General features: G+C 53.0%; 1 protein-coding gene across 5 annotated transcripts in view; it reads right to left on the reverse strand.

Annotated features, from left to right (window-relative positions):
• RGS3 (regulator of G protein signaling 3) overlaps positions 1-15272 on the reverse strand; it is a 72668-nt gene that overhangs the window by 27046 nt on the left and 30350 nt on the right. For all 5 annotated transcript variants that reach the window (XM_083611602.1, XM_083611599.1, XM_083611605.1 and 2 more), the window contains 8 exons: positions 14073-14154; positions 13525-13630; positions 12604-12955; positions 11500-11539; positions 7891-8078; positions 6075-6158; positions 3562-3673; positions 2347-2390 (listed from right to left, as the gene is read on the reverse strand). In XM_083611602.1, coding sequence (XP_083467728.1) covers positions 2347-2390; positions 3562-3673; positions 6075-6158; positions 7891-8078; positions 11500-11539; positions 12604-12955; positions 13525-13630; positions 14073-14154 — 1008 coding nt within the window. The remainder of the gene's footprint in view (positions 1-2346; positions 2391-3561; positions 3674-6074; positions 6159-7890; positions 8079-11499; positions 11540-12603; positions 12956-13524; positions 13631-14072; positions 14155-15272) is intronic.

A 15272-nucleotide genomic window follows, 5' to 3' on the forward strand; every position in this document is an offset into this window, starting at 1 on the left:
GGGGGGGGGGGGGGGAGTTGTGCCTGTGTGCTTTACCGACACTTCATCTTGCTACCCTTTTAGCAGGATGTGCAAGCTCTGATGGGCAGAATGTTGCAGTGACAAGTAGTTCACTCATTTATTTAGAGACCCCACATCCTGACAAGTCACAAAAGTATTCTGCAGCACCCAGGTGTCTCCTTTGCCTTGAACGCCTTTGCTCCTCTGACTTGCAGCAGCTGCACAGGAAGCTTAAAAGGAGCCCTATGGGGGTCCCAGAACACTTGCCACAAGGGTGGCAGCAGGAGGAATCAAGGGTCATTTAGCAGGGAGACCATGGCCTGGCTTTGCCCCCTCCACCCCCCCATCCTTGCTTTTTCAAAACTGGGATCGCTTCTGACTTTCTGCAGCCACAACAAGCCCAGCATAGAGGGCTGTCTGAATTGGCCCAAGCCTCACCATGGAGGACAGACTGCCCAGAGGACACCTCCCTGCCCTCCCGCAGGAGCAGAATGCCCAGAGGGGCATCGCAAGGTTCTCTCTGTGGCATGCGACACAGATGTTGTTGTTGTTGCTGCTGCTGCTGCCAACTCAACAAAGTTATAGCTCTGTGTGCAGCAACACAGACTTCTTTTTAGCCTGACCCATAGCATTAGTCTTTAAATCCAGACCAAATCTTACCTGACAGACAGAACAGCACCTAGTCCTGAGAGGATAAGCCCCTGCGCTCTAGAGCCATGCGGGCTGAGCACGAGGCAGAAACAGCGCCATGAAGGATTGCAAGAGAGGAGCCTCCTCTATGTGGAAGGGACATGTGCATGCTCAGCCAGCTCTGCCCTCTCCACGCTTGTGTCTCTCGGAGCAGGAGGAGAGGGTGAATTACGGGAAATCAGTTCAGGCTAACTAGGCATAATGCCGGCTGGGCAGGGGGCAGGATTGGCTGTGCTGCTGTTGCAGCGAATGAATACACTATTTGCGCAGCTCACCACCAGAATGTGCCCCAAGAGGCATCTGAAAAGACGTTTGCAAATGCTCTCCATCAAGAGCAATTCAGGAGCCCATCTCCTAATCCCACAGCTAATGGGATTAACGGCTTGCAACTCAATTCGATCAGGGCTGGGCGGGAGATGGGAACGCTGTGAAAACACTGCTAGCCACACGGGGTGGCAAGATGGTTCTGCGGTGCTTTTTCCCTACATGGGTGTACACAACCCCTCCACAAACCCCGGAGGGCAGGAGGTTCTGTGACCAACACACAGCACTTGGCACTGGGGCTGAAACACTCTCTCTCTCTCTCTCTCTCTCTCTCTCTCTCACACACACACACACACACACACACACACACACACACCATGTTTAGATTTTGCCTTTGCCAAATTTATTCCAGGTGAGGCTCACATTTCTCCCTCTGAATTAAAATGGAGGGAGGTGCCCAGGAAAGGGTATGAGGGCAACAGTGACACCCGTCCCTTCCTATGAACATGCCCTTAAGCATTTCGGTGTCTCATTTGCCCAGTGTTAGGATCATCCCCTGCATTTCCACATCAGTTTCTGACATTAAAAGGGGAGTGGGGAGCCCTGTTGAAAATTAATCACCATGTTTGTGTGAATTTTTCCACATTCACATATCTGTGCATGCAAGTTTGCCTAACAGACACACTTTTGCAAAATAATTCCCCTTATTTTTTTATCTGATGTTTGCTTTTATACACATGTATGTTTGTATACATTCCTTGACTGGAGAACGGCATTGCAAAAGTGGAAGAAGAGGGAGCTGGGAAGGGTAGCTGAGTTTCCATTCATCCATTGCTCTGGAAAGTGTGGATTAGGTTATGTTTCCCTTTAAATCCCCTTTAAAAGCTGATTAGACTTTCTCCCTTCTCCTTCATTTCCAGGGACTCCTGACTGAAGAAAGAAATCCGAAAACAGAGGCTCATCCAGAGACACAACAGGCTACCTCTTCCGAGAGAGAGAATGCTGATCCACACTTCCGTTTGCCCCTGTGTAGGAAGCCTGGGTCCGAATGCTTTCCTGCTTGTCCCATGCTTTCCAGGCATGGGTCCAAGCGGTTTTGCCTTGCTCTGTCGTTTCCCCCTGGAAAACCCACTTTTTAGAGCTAAATTGGTGCAAACATATATCCGGAGAAAACCCAATTGACGTTTGCTTCAATTCAGTGGTAAAATGAGGTTTTCCCGGAAGAAGTTTCCCCAGCCAGCTCACCTTCTGCCCCACCCCCGCCCCCGCTTGGTTTTCTGGAGGGCCAGCTTCTGCCCCAGCAGGTGGAAGTGCTTCAGGCGGTTCAGGTAAAGGAAGCATTTGGCAAGCGATTACAGAACACCGTGTGGTTGTGCTCTGTCCAATGCTCACCTCAGCCAGGTAGAGGATGCAGAACTTCAAATCCTCTGAAGAAGCTGCAAGTGAAGCAGATCAGAAGAATTTAGCTTTCCCGTGACTCTGAAGTGGCTCCCACAATCAAAATGCTTTTTTCTTCCTGGCAACTGAGTTTCGCTTCCTATCTGCTTTTGTTTGCTTTCAGCAAAAAGGAAAGAGATGGAGAGTTTCTCAGCCCTCAGAAGCAAAGCTCTCACATATGCAGAGACAAAGAAGCTGCCTCAGGCAGCATCACAGGCTCTCTCCTCACAGGACCTCGGCTCCGGCACCTCTCAGGTGGGTGCCATTGCCATTCTAAGAGAATAAGGGAGAAGTTCACGATGAGCTCCAGCACCTCTTTTTCTAGAAAAATAGCACCAGGCATGACAGGCAGAGAGAATTCACACAGCCTCCTAATACTTGGTTTAGCAGGTCAGTGCTAAGTCCTGGAGAGACAAAAGGAATTCCTTCTACACTCAACTCAGTCCTGCAATTGGTGGCCACAGCCCTCGATCACAGGGTGGGGTGGGGCTTTAAGGGAAAGAGCTGGGTGAATACAGGGTGGCAGAGGAGAGGTGTGTCCATGGTTGTGGGCCATGACAGCAGCTTGCAGGGAGACAGGTCTGGGTGAAACCTCACTGGATGACACAGTCCTTACCTCATCTCTCACCCTAAACTTGTTGAAATAATATTTGGGGTGGGAGGGGGAGAGAAATCATGTACACTGCCTTGAGTTCCATGAAGGAAGGCAAGATTTAAAGCAAAACGTAAATATATAAAAATAAATGGAGCCTCCATGTACTTAGGCAGTATACTTTAAACCCCAGTTGCTGTAAAGCAGGAGTCAGCAACCTTTTTCAGCCGTGGGCCGGTCCACCGTCCCTCAGACCATGTGGTGGGCTGGACTATATTTTGAAAAAATAATAATAAATGAATTCCTATGCCCCACAAATAACCCAGAGATGCATTTTAAATAAAAGGACACATTCTACTCATGTAAAAACATGCTGATTCCCAGACTGTCCGTGGGCCGGATTGAGAAGGCGATTGGGCTGCATCCGGCCCCCGAGCCTTAGGTTGCCTACCCCTGCTGTAAAGCAATCAGGAGAGGGCTGCATATCTTTGCTCTCAGCCGACTTCCTGGAGGAGCAGAGGTGCCCTGGCACCTGCAGGTGTCGTGTCCTTTCTTAACCCCCTGCTGCCACAACTCACCTTCTTGCACTCTGACATCCTTCAGGTAGAGGGGGTTTCGGAGGACATTGCACCGTCCCGGCTCATCCTCCTTGGTGAAGAGCAGCAAGTCTGAGTAGATGAAGAGAGTCACCTGGGCAAGGTGGGAAGAGGACAGGGGGGGGGTCACCTGAGGCACGCAGGGCCACCCAGCTTTGGTGGGAGTGGCAAAAGGTGGGAGAATAAGCCAGGCCTAACACTGGGCTGAGCTGAGCCCAACTCCCGGGTGGGGGTGCAGATCAACATCAGATTGATCAGCTGAGGGCAGGGATGGACAAGGACACCTGCACAGGTCAGCCAGGAGGGGGTGCTGTGTGCCTTTGTGTGTGGCATCACCCACTGCGGGCATGCAACTCTCAGGAGATTGGCCCCCCCAAAAAAGAGAGCTTGCTTGCCCCCTGTTTTATATAAACCAAATTCTTGCTAAGTTCTTGCTTCAACACTACAGCGTATGGGCAGGCCAAAGAGCAATTACTTTTAATAGAACTAGGAAGAGCATGTGCCTATAAACTCCCCGTGTGAGTTGTTAAGCTGATCGACTGATTGATCCGTCTGACGGCCAGCCTAGGAAGGAGGATGCCAGGCTAGGTTTGGGGGGTCTTCTGAGGCTTAGCTTCCAACTATCTGTCCCTGAACACCTGAAGGCTAAAGCCTCCGCTTAGCATCCCAGAGGCTCCTTCCCATGGCCCCAATGGCATTGTCAGGAGGTTGCCGACACCAGAGCCCCCTGGACTCTCCTTCTCTCATCAGAGATGGTAGGGTTCCAGGCCAAGGAGCCAAGAGCACAAGGGCCTCCTGTAGCACACAGCAGCGGAAACCCGGGACCAAGATCTCAGCAGATTGTGACTACAGGAACCACCGTCAAGTCTAGACAGGATGTGGCTCAAGCCAGAATCAGGATTCGGCGGAAGGACTGGCTTTGGCATGGCTCCCTCCAGGGCCACCCACCACTTCTCCCCACTCTTAAAGAAAAGAATCCTTTGGTGGCATCTTCAGCTCATTTACTTTTACCCTCTTTCTGAGCAAAGCCCTGGAAGCACCTGAAGGCCATCGTGCCAGAAGCACCATCCCAGTTTGCCCTCTAGGGACATGCAAAGTACATCACAGACAAATTCAGCAACAATACCAAAACCATCATCATTTCCCTCTGGGGGAGAAACCAGCTAAAGCCCCCGGCCTGCAGCAGAGGCAAAAGCAGGCAGAAGGCAAGTGGCCCAAAGGGAGAACCACACTCCACAGAAGGCGCACCCACTTCCGTGAAAGGCCCGTTTCCTGCCCCAGCTCTCCACTCGCAGCAGGGCCTCCTACTCCTCCTTGGAAGAGAGGGGTGACTCTGTCATCCCTGCCAGAAGGATCCCCTGTCGTCCTCCTGGGCCTCCTGGCTCTTGCATGCAAGGGGTTGGGGCGGATTCCCCACTTCCTACTGGAAAGCCCTCTCTGCACGCAGGAAGCAAGCAATCAAGCAAGCAAGTGCCTCAGGACAAAGGAGTCCATCCCCCTGACACACTGCCTATCTACATGCGGGGAATTTCTTTCTTTTTTAATGTGGGGTGGGGGAAGCATACAAATGTGAGTACATTTAACATTAGCATAGCTGGGCAGACAAGCTGGGGGTTAGAAGAGGTGGCAACCTCCCCCCCCCCCCGGCGAAGCTTCCAGGGGCAGCCTGGTGCACAAATGTTTGGTGGGCAAAGGCTTTGCCTGGCACGGGGACAGGGAGGCAGGAGAAGTGATGTCCCTCTGCTTCTTCTGCTGTTGCAAAATGTCCAGGAGCAGAGCAGTGTTTGTCACAAAAAGTGCCCGGTACAGCCCAACTATCTTCGAGGAGCCCCCCAGCAGCCACAAAGAAGGGCTGGCAGAGACTTCACACAAACAACGTTTTTGCAATCTCAAACAAGGCAGCAGAACCAGATTTGTTGAAGCCCATATGTACGGCGGGGGGGGGGGGAGAGGGGGTCCACGCTTGACAGACCTGATGTGCAATGCTTGGCACTGCTTGCTGGTGTGTGGCTAATTCCTCTGCACACCCCCCCCCCCAAATTTCTTCATCTCCTTAAGAGGATCTCAGCAGCACACAGAAATTGATGAGCCCACCAAAGAATCCTGCAGCTGAAGTGATGGCTGGAGATGTCCCCTGGGCTGGTGCAAAGCACAGCAGCAGGACCAGGGAGGAGGGTGAGGCAGGAGCAGGAAGCTCCTCCCAGCTCTGGCCTTGGGGAACCAGCACTTCTTGGGGGGCTACCTGAGGAGATCCAGCCACCTCAGCCCAAAGACATGTCAGACCTCTTAAGCCCCATTTCAGTGTTTCTGCTGCCAAAGGAGTGGGTGCACATTTGCCCCGGCAGATTCCCCACTTTGCCCCATCTTCATGTTTCTGGAGGTGGGCTCCAGCATCCAGCAGAGGAGGCAAGCGGGGGCCTTGGCTTCCTTTGCCATCAGCAAGCAGACACTGCCTCACACAATTCACCAGCACCAACAAGCGCCCAGAGCCTCACCTTGGTTGGTCTGTTCCGTGTCTCGTGAAGGAGAAGCTCTTCTGACAGCAGCAGTGTCCGGGCTGGATTGCAAAGGTCCAGTGGCTGAAAGGAAGAGGAGGAGGAGGAGGAGGAAGAAGAGGAAGAGAAGGAGGGAGGCACACCTGGGACTTGGGTGTGAAGAACAACGCCTGCCCCCTGAGAGCCCCACCAACCTCCTCTTTGCAGAGAGGCTGGGAAGCCCCTGATAACAAACCGGATCTTGCAGGTGGAAAGTCCAGCAGAGGGAAAACAAGATGCCTTTGAGGGCTCGGTGTGGGCGGGCCGGGTTGTGTATGAGTGTGCGATGGCTCCTTGCAACCCCAACACCTACATCACACACAGGAACTATAAAAAGATCTCTCACACTCTGCCCCTGTGTGTGGTTATCACTGTTGAGCTGCAGCAGCCACAAGAGTGACTGAAAGCGATCAGGGGGAGTATGGAAGAGGCATGTGGGAGGCAGGAGATGCTTGCTGTGAGAGGGGTGTGAGTGTGGAGGGCACAAGAGAGGAGAGGCGAGAGGCCCACAGCTGCCAGCCACCAATGGCCACCAATGCTCTTCTCTCCCAGCTCCTCTCCTCAAAGCCCCTGAACATCTCAGAGTGAGGCTGGGCACAGGAAAGATCCTCCCTTGCCAAGGTGCACAGATGCAGCCACGCCGGCCATTTCTGCCCATAGCTATGGCCACATCAAGGTTCGGGGTGGGGGTGGGGAGGCAAGAGGCTAAGACAAGTGCATGGAGGGTATGGCTCCCAATGGCCACTTGCCACACTGGCTATGTTTTGCCTCCACGGTCAGAGGCAAGGGCACCTCCAAATGCTGCTTGCTGGGAGTGCTGCCACTCTCAGGCCCTGCTTGTGAGCTTCTGGTTGGCCACTGCAAGAACAGGATTCTGGCCCAGACTGGCACCCTTGGACCCTCCCTAGGGAAATGCTGCAGGACTCTGGTGGAGTAAGAGGCCCTCACAAAAGGATGCTCCACTCCACAGCCATGAAGGCTCACTCTGAATCATTCAGTCAGGGCTTTTTTTTTTAATGTCCTCACAGCAGGTCCACACCGGCTGCATTCTAACTCAACTTTTAAGTTACTGGTCCCCAGGTTTGTTTGTTTTTTAAAAATACAAACCTCCCACCTCCCTATTCCCCCACAGTTGCTTAAAGCTGGTTCTCCCGCATTATCAAAGACCCTTACCCAAGGGCCACCAAGATGGTGCCTTCCAGATGATGTGGACCACAACTCCCATTGTCCCTGCCCAGTGGCCTATTGGCTGGGGCTAATCCCAACCTTATTGATGGCTATGAGTCAGGGTGACTAGACGGAGCCTCCACATGAAGAAGCAGTGATGCCACAGTGGCTTGGGGAGGAGCAGCATTTACTTACTTGCTAAATTTATAGTTGCCCCCTAGAACAATGTTCCCAGGGCTGCCTCAAAGGAGAAGAGGAAACAAATTGGCAACAAAGCCATGTTGCTTTTGAGCCCTGGCTGGGAGCTTCCTATTTCGGAAGAGGGACGCTAGCTTGGGCAGCCCGTGGCTCTGGCCCAGCAGCTGCAGCAGGGCTCTGAGCCTCCTCCTTGGGTCTTCCTTACACCTCTCTCCCCACAACGATGCAAGTCCCTCTTCTCCTTCCACACCCCACACCCTGGCTTTAGTACTTTGGCCGATAGCACTTTGTGGGAGGCAGCACACAGAGAACTGTTTTACTGAGGTGGCAGTACCGAAGCAAGAACAGCAGGGACAGGAGGAAGTGCCCATCCAGCAGAAAGGGTTTCCCTCCCCCATCGCCCGAGACTTACCTGCACAAAGATGGGGAAGACCAGCACTTTGGGGGCTAGCGTCACGTAGGTGCCGTAGCTGGAGTGTGGGATGCCGGGTCTCACGAGGGTGCAGTTCTGGGGGCGGCTGCCACTGTGGCTTTTCATGGTCTGCACCGTCTTCATGAGCCGGGACTTCTTGCCCTGGGACCCGCTTCTGCATGGATTGCCTGGAGGAAAGGGGGAGAGGGGGGCAGCTTATTGTTCCCTCTGCTGCAGGACCGCTGTGGTCACAGCCCTGCCAGAGAGACCACGCTAATTAATTCGTGTAACAACATTATATACTGCCAACCTAGGAGTTCGAAAGCACACCAGTGCAAGTAGATAAATAAGGGACCGCTGTGGGGAGAAGGTAAACGGCATTTCCGTGTGCTCTGGCTTCCGTCACGGTGTTCCATTGAGCCAGAAGCGGTTCAGTCATGATGGCCACATGACCTAGAAAGCTGTCTGTGGACAAACGCCGGCTCCCTCGGCCTGAAAGCGAGATGAGTGCCGCAACCCCGTAGGCGCCTTTGAGTGGACTTAACCGTCCAGGGGTCCTTTACCATTTTACCTTTACTGCTTGACTGAAGTAAAAACCTTATAAGAACACAGGAAGAGCCCTGAAGCTGGATCAGGCCAAAGGGGCCCCCTCTAGTCCAGAGCCCTGTTCTCACAGTGGCCAACCAGGTGCCCCAAAGGCCAGAAGCCCACAAGGAAGCTGGACCTGAACGAAACAGCAGTTCCCTCCCCCCAGAGGTTTCCGGCAACTGATAAGGGCAGCCTTATCCCCCACGGATTTGTCTAATCCTCTATTAAAGGCATCCAAATAAACCACAAAACAGTCTTTTTAAAAAACTATTAAATAAAGAACTAAAAACATTCAAAAGATCATTAAAACCAACAGTGCAATAAAAATAAATAAACACATAGATAAACTTTCTGGATCTTTGGGTAGGCTTGTCTAAGCAAAAATGTTTTAAGGAAGCACTGGAAAACATACAGCAAAGGCCCTGCATGATGTCAATAAGCAGGGAGTTCCGAAGTGTAGGTGCTGCACACTGATTTCTTACAACTGTGGAGCGAGGCACCTGTAGCTGTGCCAGTTCTGCAGATCAGAACGGCCAAGTGGGCCATTGCCACTCGGGGGTTATTCCCACTTCCTCTTGTCCTGTTGCTCCCCCACCCTACCCGGTCAGGAAACCTGCTCTTTAGCAATCAGTAAGCACAAATGGCAATTCGGGTTTTCTCCTGTTGCTCTGATTCAGTGCTAAAGAGCGGAATTTCCCTGGGAAAAGAGCAGGCAAAGGGGAAACTGCTGGGTTTTGTGCCTAGAAAGCCCAGGTCAAGTGGAAAACTGCCCAGCCCTGTACTTTCTAGGCACAGGACAAGGGAAGTGTGGATGAGCCTCCTGTCCAATTCCCAGCATCTGTCAGGAGCCTGACTCAACCGTCAAGATTCATCAGGAAACACAGTCCCCTTAAGTGCATGCCAGCCTCTTCACTTCCCCTGGTCTGGGGAAAGGCATTAAGAAGACAGAGCCCTGCCAGGGGATGGGAGAGAGCCAAGGAGCGGGGCCTCTGCCATGGTCCGGATCCCCCTTCTACACCTCACTCCCCCATCAGCTTGGTTTTGTAAGAGGAAAAGAGGCCAGGGGGTCCCTTCACAGAACTCTCCATGTCCAGCCCAACCCTAAAAAATTGCGGAAAGTAGTGAACCAAGAGCTCAAGTCCACCAGCACAAGAAAAAATCCTCTCCCCATTCTGCAGTTTGTAATCACCTTAAACACAGCAGACGTACAGCCCAACCTGATGCAGGTTCACTCAAAAGTAAACCCCACGATGCTCAAGGGAGCTTACTCCGCAACATATAATGCATTGAGTGTGTTGGGCTGCAGCCACCATCAGGTCTGGCCAGAAGAACAGAAGCCCCTGCCAGGAACACAGGGCAGCTTCCCCTCTGATGGGCAAGCAGGAGCAGGAGGCAGAGGGGAGGGAGCAAAGTGCCCAGACTAAACCTTGTGCACACCCCGCGCCACACTTCTAACTGGCTTGGCCTCCCCGGAAACGTCAAGGAATTGCTTCTTATGTGTTTATTTCTCTCCATCCGTCCCCTGTGCCTGCTCAGGGCGTGACGCTTTCCAAGAGTCAGTAGGAAACGGAGCCTCGCGGAAACGGTGAGTCAGTCCGGCTCATTGTTGGCCAGTCACTTTGGCAAATTTCCTACGTGGCTGCTCCTGCCGCAGAGGACTTGGAAAACAACACCGCAGCTCAGCTGGTACCGTTTCCACCAGGGCCTCTCTGTTCCCAGGCTGGCCTTATCACGAGCAGAGGGGCCCCCAAAGCCCATTCTTCACCTGCTTTCATCGCTCCCACTTTTACAAGTGTTGACTGTGATGATTTGGGCTAAGGATATTGCCATTGCTGGGTGGCCAATGTGGAGCCTCTTCAGTCTTGGGGTGCTCAGGGCCACAGCTGGGGGAATATGCCCATGTTGCTGTCAAGGCATCTTGCCCTCAGCTGTCTTTCCACACACAGCAGGCCCCTCGTAGCTGCTCTGATGCTGCCCTGGGAAAGGCAAACATTCAAGAGCCTGCCTTGGCACCAGCGCAGCAGCCTCCCTGACCTCCCTTGTCCCCCTGAACCCAAACACTCCTGGATGCAGATGGGGAAGCAGATAGGGCCGCTCCAAAGTAAACAAACTGGACCATTCCATGAGCCGTTTGGAAAGGGCTTGTTTGCTCTCAGATAAACAATGGTCTGTACCAAGTCATGTTCACTGGCAATGGCTTGGAAGCTGCCACTCTTTGTTGCAGAGATGGGGAAAGGCCTCTGAGACTCTAGGAGGGGGCAGTAATGCTCAGTGGGTATCTCTCAAACAGTGGCAGGCAAAAAAGCACAGCCGTTTTTACAAGAGCCCTGCAAGGCAGGTCGGCATTATCACCCTCTCCATAGTGACGATGTGGGTAAGTGGCCATGGGGGGAGTGAGTCCGCGGGTGACACAAGATCTGAAGCAGGGACTTCCTGGCTCAGAAACCCTATATAGAGCCCCCACTCTTTGGCCTGGCCCAGGCCAGGGTCCTTTCCTCGCATGCAGCCCTTTGCAATTCCACCTCCCAGGACTGAGTTGCTTTAATGGACTGCATGGATGGAGGCTCTGGATCCCTGCTCTGCCACGAAGCTCCCTGGGCAACCTCCCTGGAGCCAGGCCCTCTGATCTCAGGGCTGCCACAATAACAAAATTGGGGCACCTCTCCGCCCCTGCAACCTCTTTTGCGGAAGGCTGGGATACACATGACTCCCAACAAGTAATGAGATGCAGTTTGTGAGAAGGCAAACCTCTGGGGACTCCGGGAGCCCAACCAGCTAACAGGCCACCAGCTGTGGCTCCCAGCTTCTAATGAACTCCTCTCCATTGCTCTTTGCTCTAAACACAAGAAAACAAGCACAAATAGTAGTAAAAAGAGGCTCCCTAAGATTTCCCTTCACTGCTCCTGGCCTCACTTAATATTCTGCCGCCTCAAGAAAAGCTGGGCCTCCAACCCAGAAATGAGCAAAACCCGAGACACAGGCAAGAATGGAGTTAGAGCCCCTTCTCACTCACTCACTCACCTCCAGGGGCCTTGCCTTCTGGGTAGATGGGCCTCAGCACCTGGAAGACACAAGGAAGGAGAGCCAGGGTTACCTCCTCCTCCCCGCGCTCAGAAGACACTGTTGGGCTTGGGAAGACCCTGCAATTCTAATGCTGGATGCAGAATGTAGCATCTCAAGATCTCAGCTCCTTTAGAAATATAGGTCAGCATGTCACTACCCTGGAAAAACTATTCTAGGTAGTCCATGCACAGTCAACATGCTCAGATGGGCAACTCAGACCCAACCAAGGCTATCGGAGGGGAGCAGCAGCAGAGAACTATGATGGGATGGAGGGCCAAGGGCCCAGCAGCATCCTCTGGAAAGACAGCACCTGAACTACTGCATTTCAGCCTTCAGGGCGGACTCAACACATGAACTTCTCTTTGATATAAAAGGAATTCCTTTTGCACAGAGAGCAAATGTGCCAGGGAAAGACCTATGCTGCAGTCTGACCTCCAGGCTGACATCCAATTCTCTGCATGCAGGCATTCTTGTTCTGGAGCATCCAGCCACCCACAGCCTGTTGTCCCCTGCGGGACCAGTTTTAATCATCTCGTGAGCGGCTTCTGTGGATGAAGGCCTTGTACTTTCACTTCTGGCAGTGAAAGGGGTTCCCTTCCAGGCAACATGCTTAATGAGGTTTCATCCTGATTTGTTTGTGAGGAGACAATGTTGTATTAGGCCAGGCATGGCCAAACTTGGCCCTCCAAATGTTTTGAGACTACAATTCCCATCATCCCTGACCCCTAGTCCTGTTCGCTAGGGATGATGGGAACTGCAGTCCCAAAATATCTGGAGGGCCAAGTTTGGCCATGCCTGTCTTAGGCAAATGCTACATCCCACCCTCCCAAGAACACATTTTTACCATTTTGCTTATCGCAAAGGGAGCAAGCCTGTTTGTTTCGCAAGAACTCCCAGTTTCTCAGGATGTGACTTAATCCCACATGAAAACAATGATAATCTGGGAGACTCTGACCGGCCAATTGCACTTCTTCTGAGAGGAGAGTGTGCAAGTGGAGGATTTCAGACCAGAGAAGAGGCGAGATGAGCCACCTGACCAGTAGCCAACCCCTCCTTCCATACCTGGCCTCCTGGATTGAGCGGCGCCAGGATGATGTAGTTCTTGTCGCTCCCGCTCGTTGAGGGTGTTCGGGAAGGGGAGGGCATGGTGTGCTGCTGGGAGACCTTCCCAAGCTCTGTGTAGCGCTCCCAGCCGTTGAGCGCCAGGCCCTCGTTCCCACCATAGACGATGTGGCAGCTCTGGCGATGATCGAGGTGTTCGGAGCGCAATGCACTGTTCTTCTCTCGCTTGTTGGGCGGTGACTGCAAGTCGTACGTCGATTTGCAGGACGAGCGGCGGATGACGCCTTCTGGGCCGGGTCTGACCCGAGGGACTATGCGCCAGACCAGCACGATGATCTCGCGGGAGCAGTTCCTGTAAGAAATAGGATTGGCATTGACACAGATTCGTTCTTGGTGTCCCCCCCCCTTTCTGCCCTGTCTCTCCCACCCTTGCTTGGAAATCATCAGGCCAGAGCCTTCTCCAAAACAAGGAAGGCTTTGCCTGCTGATAGATGAAGGGTTCTGAGGAGGCTCCCCAGGGAGGAGGCTCCTCCTGGCAACCCTCCCCAAAAGCACCTCAGATACTGGCAAGGTGTAGAGAAGGGAGCAGCATGCAGAGGCTCTTCCAAAGGTCTCAGTAATGGAAAATGTGGGAGGAAAGGTCAAGATGGAAAGGGCCACAGACAGACCCATTCTCAAGATGTTGCGAGGGAGGTCTTCTCTCTGCTGGCCCCATGACGACCATAAAGTGTTTGCAACATCTGCACATCTCCTACACATCAGGCCTTTGCAAATGTCTGGGTGTTTCCCAGAAGCAGCCCTTCCATACTCATACACAGGCAGAGAGACCCCTCACTCTCCACCCATGCACACAACCCCGAGGGATCCAGGGATCCTGGTTCCGCCCCTGCAATTCCCTCTCCACACGTGAGTCATAGTCACCGGATCTCGTGGGCCAGCTCCACGCACTTCCAGCGCTCGACAGGTTGCTCATTGAGTTGGAGGATGGTGTCCAGTTGCTGCAAGCCAGCCTTCTCCGCTGGGCCACCTGCAAAGGGTGGGGTGGGAGAAACAGGACATGTCTGCACCACAGGCAAACTGGTTTCATAGCCTTTCCCACCAAAGCAAACTTGGGTGGATGAGTATCTAGCAGTTTGGAAGCCAAACAGAACTACTTAAACATAGGAGTTAGGAGAATCCCTAGCATTCCTAGACGGGAAGGGAAACAGGGAAAGCGGTGCACGTTTCCGTGTTAGTCCAAAAGCAGACCCTGCCAGCTTCCAGAGCCTAAATAATGCTGAAGTCAGAAGTCTGCAGGCTGGAGCCATGAGTGGCGGGAGAAAGTGGACCTGTGTTGTGTAGCGCACGGCCAGCATGCCACTCCCTAGACCAGGAGGAGAGTGCCAAGAGGCAGGAGAAGCTGGAGCCCAGAGCCCAGCCCCTTTGCAAAGCGAACTAGTCCACCATCCAGGCACCTCTGCTCTCCTTACCCGAGTCCACTGCCTGCACACGGACAGGCGAGTCACAGCAGATGGTGAACCCAAACCCATTCTTGCCACGGGGGATTGTAATCTGGAAAGAAACAACGAAGTTATGCCTTTTAACAAACAGCAACAGCTGCCCCTCATGCATTCTGCATTCACTGGTCGTATCTGTGCAGCAGGTGGGGAAAGACAAAAGGGATGCATGCACACTCACACTCTGCACATGCTCACTGAACCCCAGGAGAGGGAAGTGGGATCTCTTCCACTAGCCCGAACCCCAAGCGCACACCCTGCAACTGTGCCCACAGCCATTCTGTTCGACCTTCACAACAAGAAAAGCCCCCCTGGGAGGCATCAAGCCAAGTGAGTCCCCTGGGGTGGGCTCAGCAGGCAGCCACAGGTGGGGAGCACTTTCCTCTCTCCTTGAGCAATGAGCACCAGGAACTTTCCACTGGCCACACGTGGACAGGAAGCTGAAAGATTGCGCTGATCTTATCAATCCCTACCTTAGCCGCCTCCACCACCACAAAGAGGAGGAGGTTATTTTAGCCTCACCCACATCCGTTGCCACAGGGAGGATAGAAGCACCACAGTAGCTCTCCTCAAAATAGCATTGTGCCTTCAGGCTGAAGGGGCTTTCCAAAAGCCAGGGCTTGCCAGGCCACTAGGCAGCGTGGGCTTCAAAGGGATTTGGTCCCCAGCAGAAAGAGCTTTCAGCCGCCTCAGAGACTACAGGTGCCTGTGGGCCACTGAGTTAAACCAAAGGGGTCCTTAGCCAGGATCCTGTCACACTCACACTGTACCACAACAGGAGCATGGATGCTCCCCACCCCAGCTGCACACCCCCGCCCAGGAGATGTGCCAAGGTCTGACATGGAGCCCTGTGCATCCTGGTCATGCCCGTGGTGCAATTTCCTCATGATTTTAGTTTTATTCCCTTCATGACAGTGAATGCTGCAGAAGACAGAATCTGGATTCAAGATGCCTTTAACAGATTGGAAAACTGAGCCCAAACTAACAAAATTAATTTCAATAGGAGTAAATGTAAGGTGCTGCACATAGACAGAAAGAACCAGGTGAACAAATATAAGACTAGGTACACCTGGCTTACCAGTAGCACATGTGAAAAGGGTCTAGGGGTCTTAGTATAGAATCATAGAATGGTAGAGTTGGAAGAGACCCAAGGGTTATCTATTCCAACCCCCT

Source organism: Podarcis filfolensis (genome assembly GCF_964270895.1).
Source record: "Podarcis filfolensis genome assembly, chromosome: 1".
NCBI classification, from domain to species: domain Eukaryota; kingdom Metazoa; phylum Chordata; class Lepidosauria; order Squamata; family Lacertidae; genus Podarcis; species Podarcis filfolensis.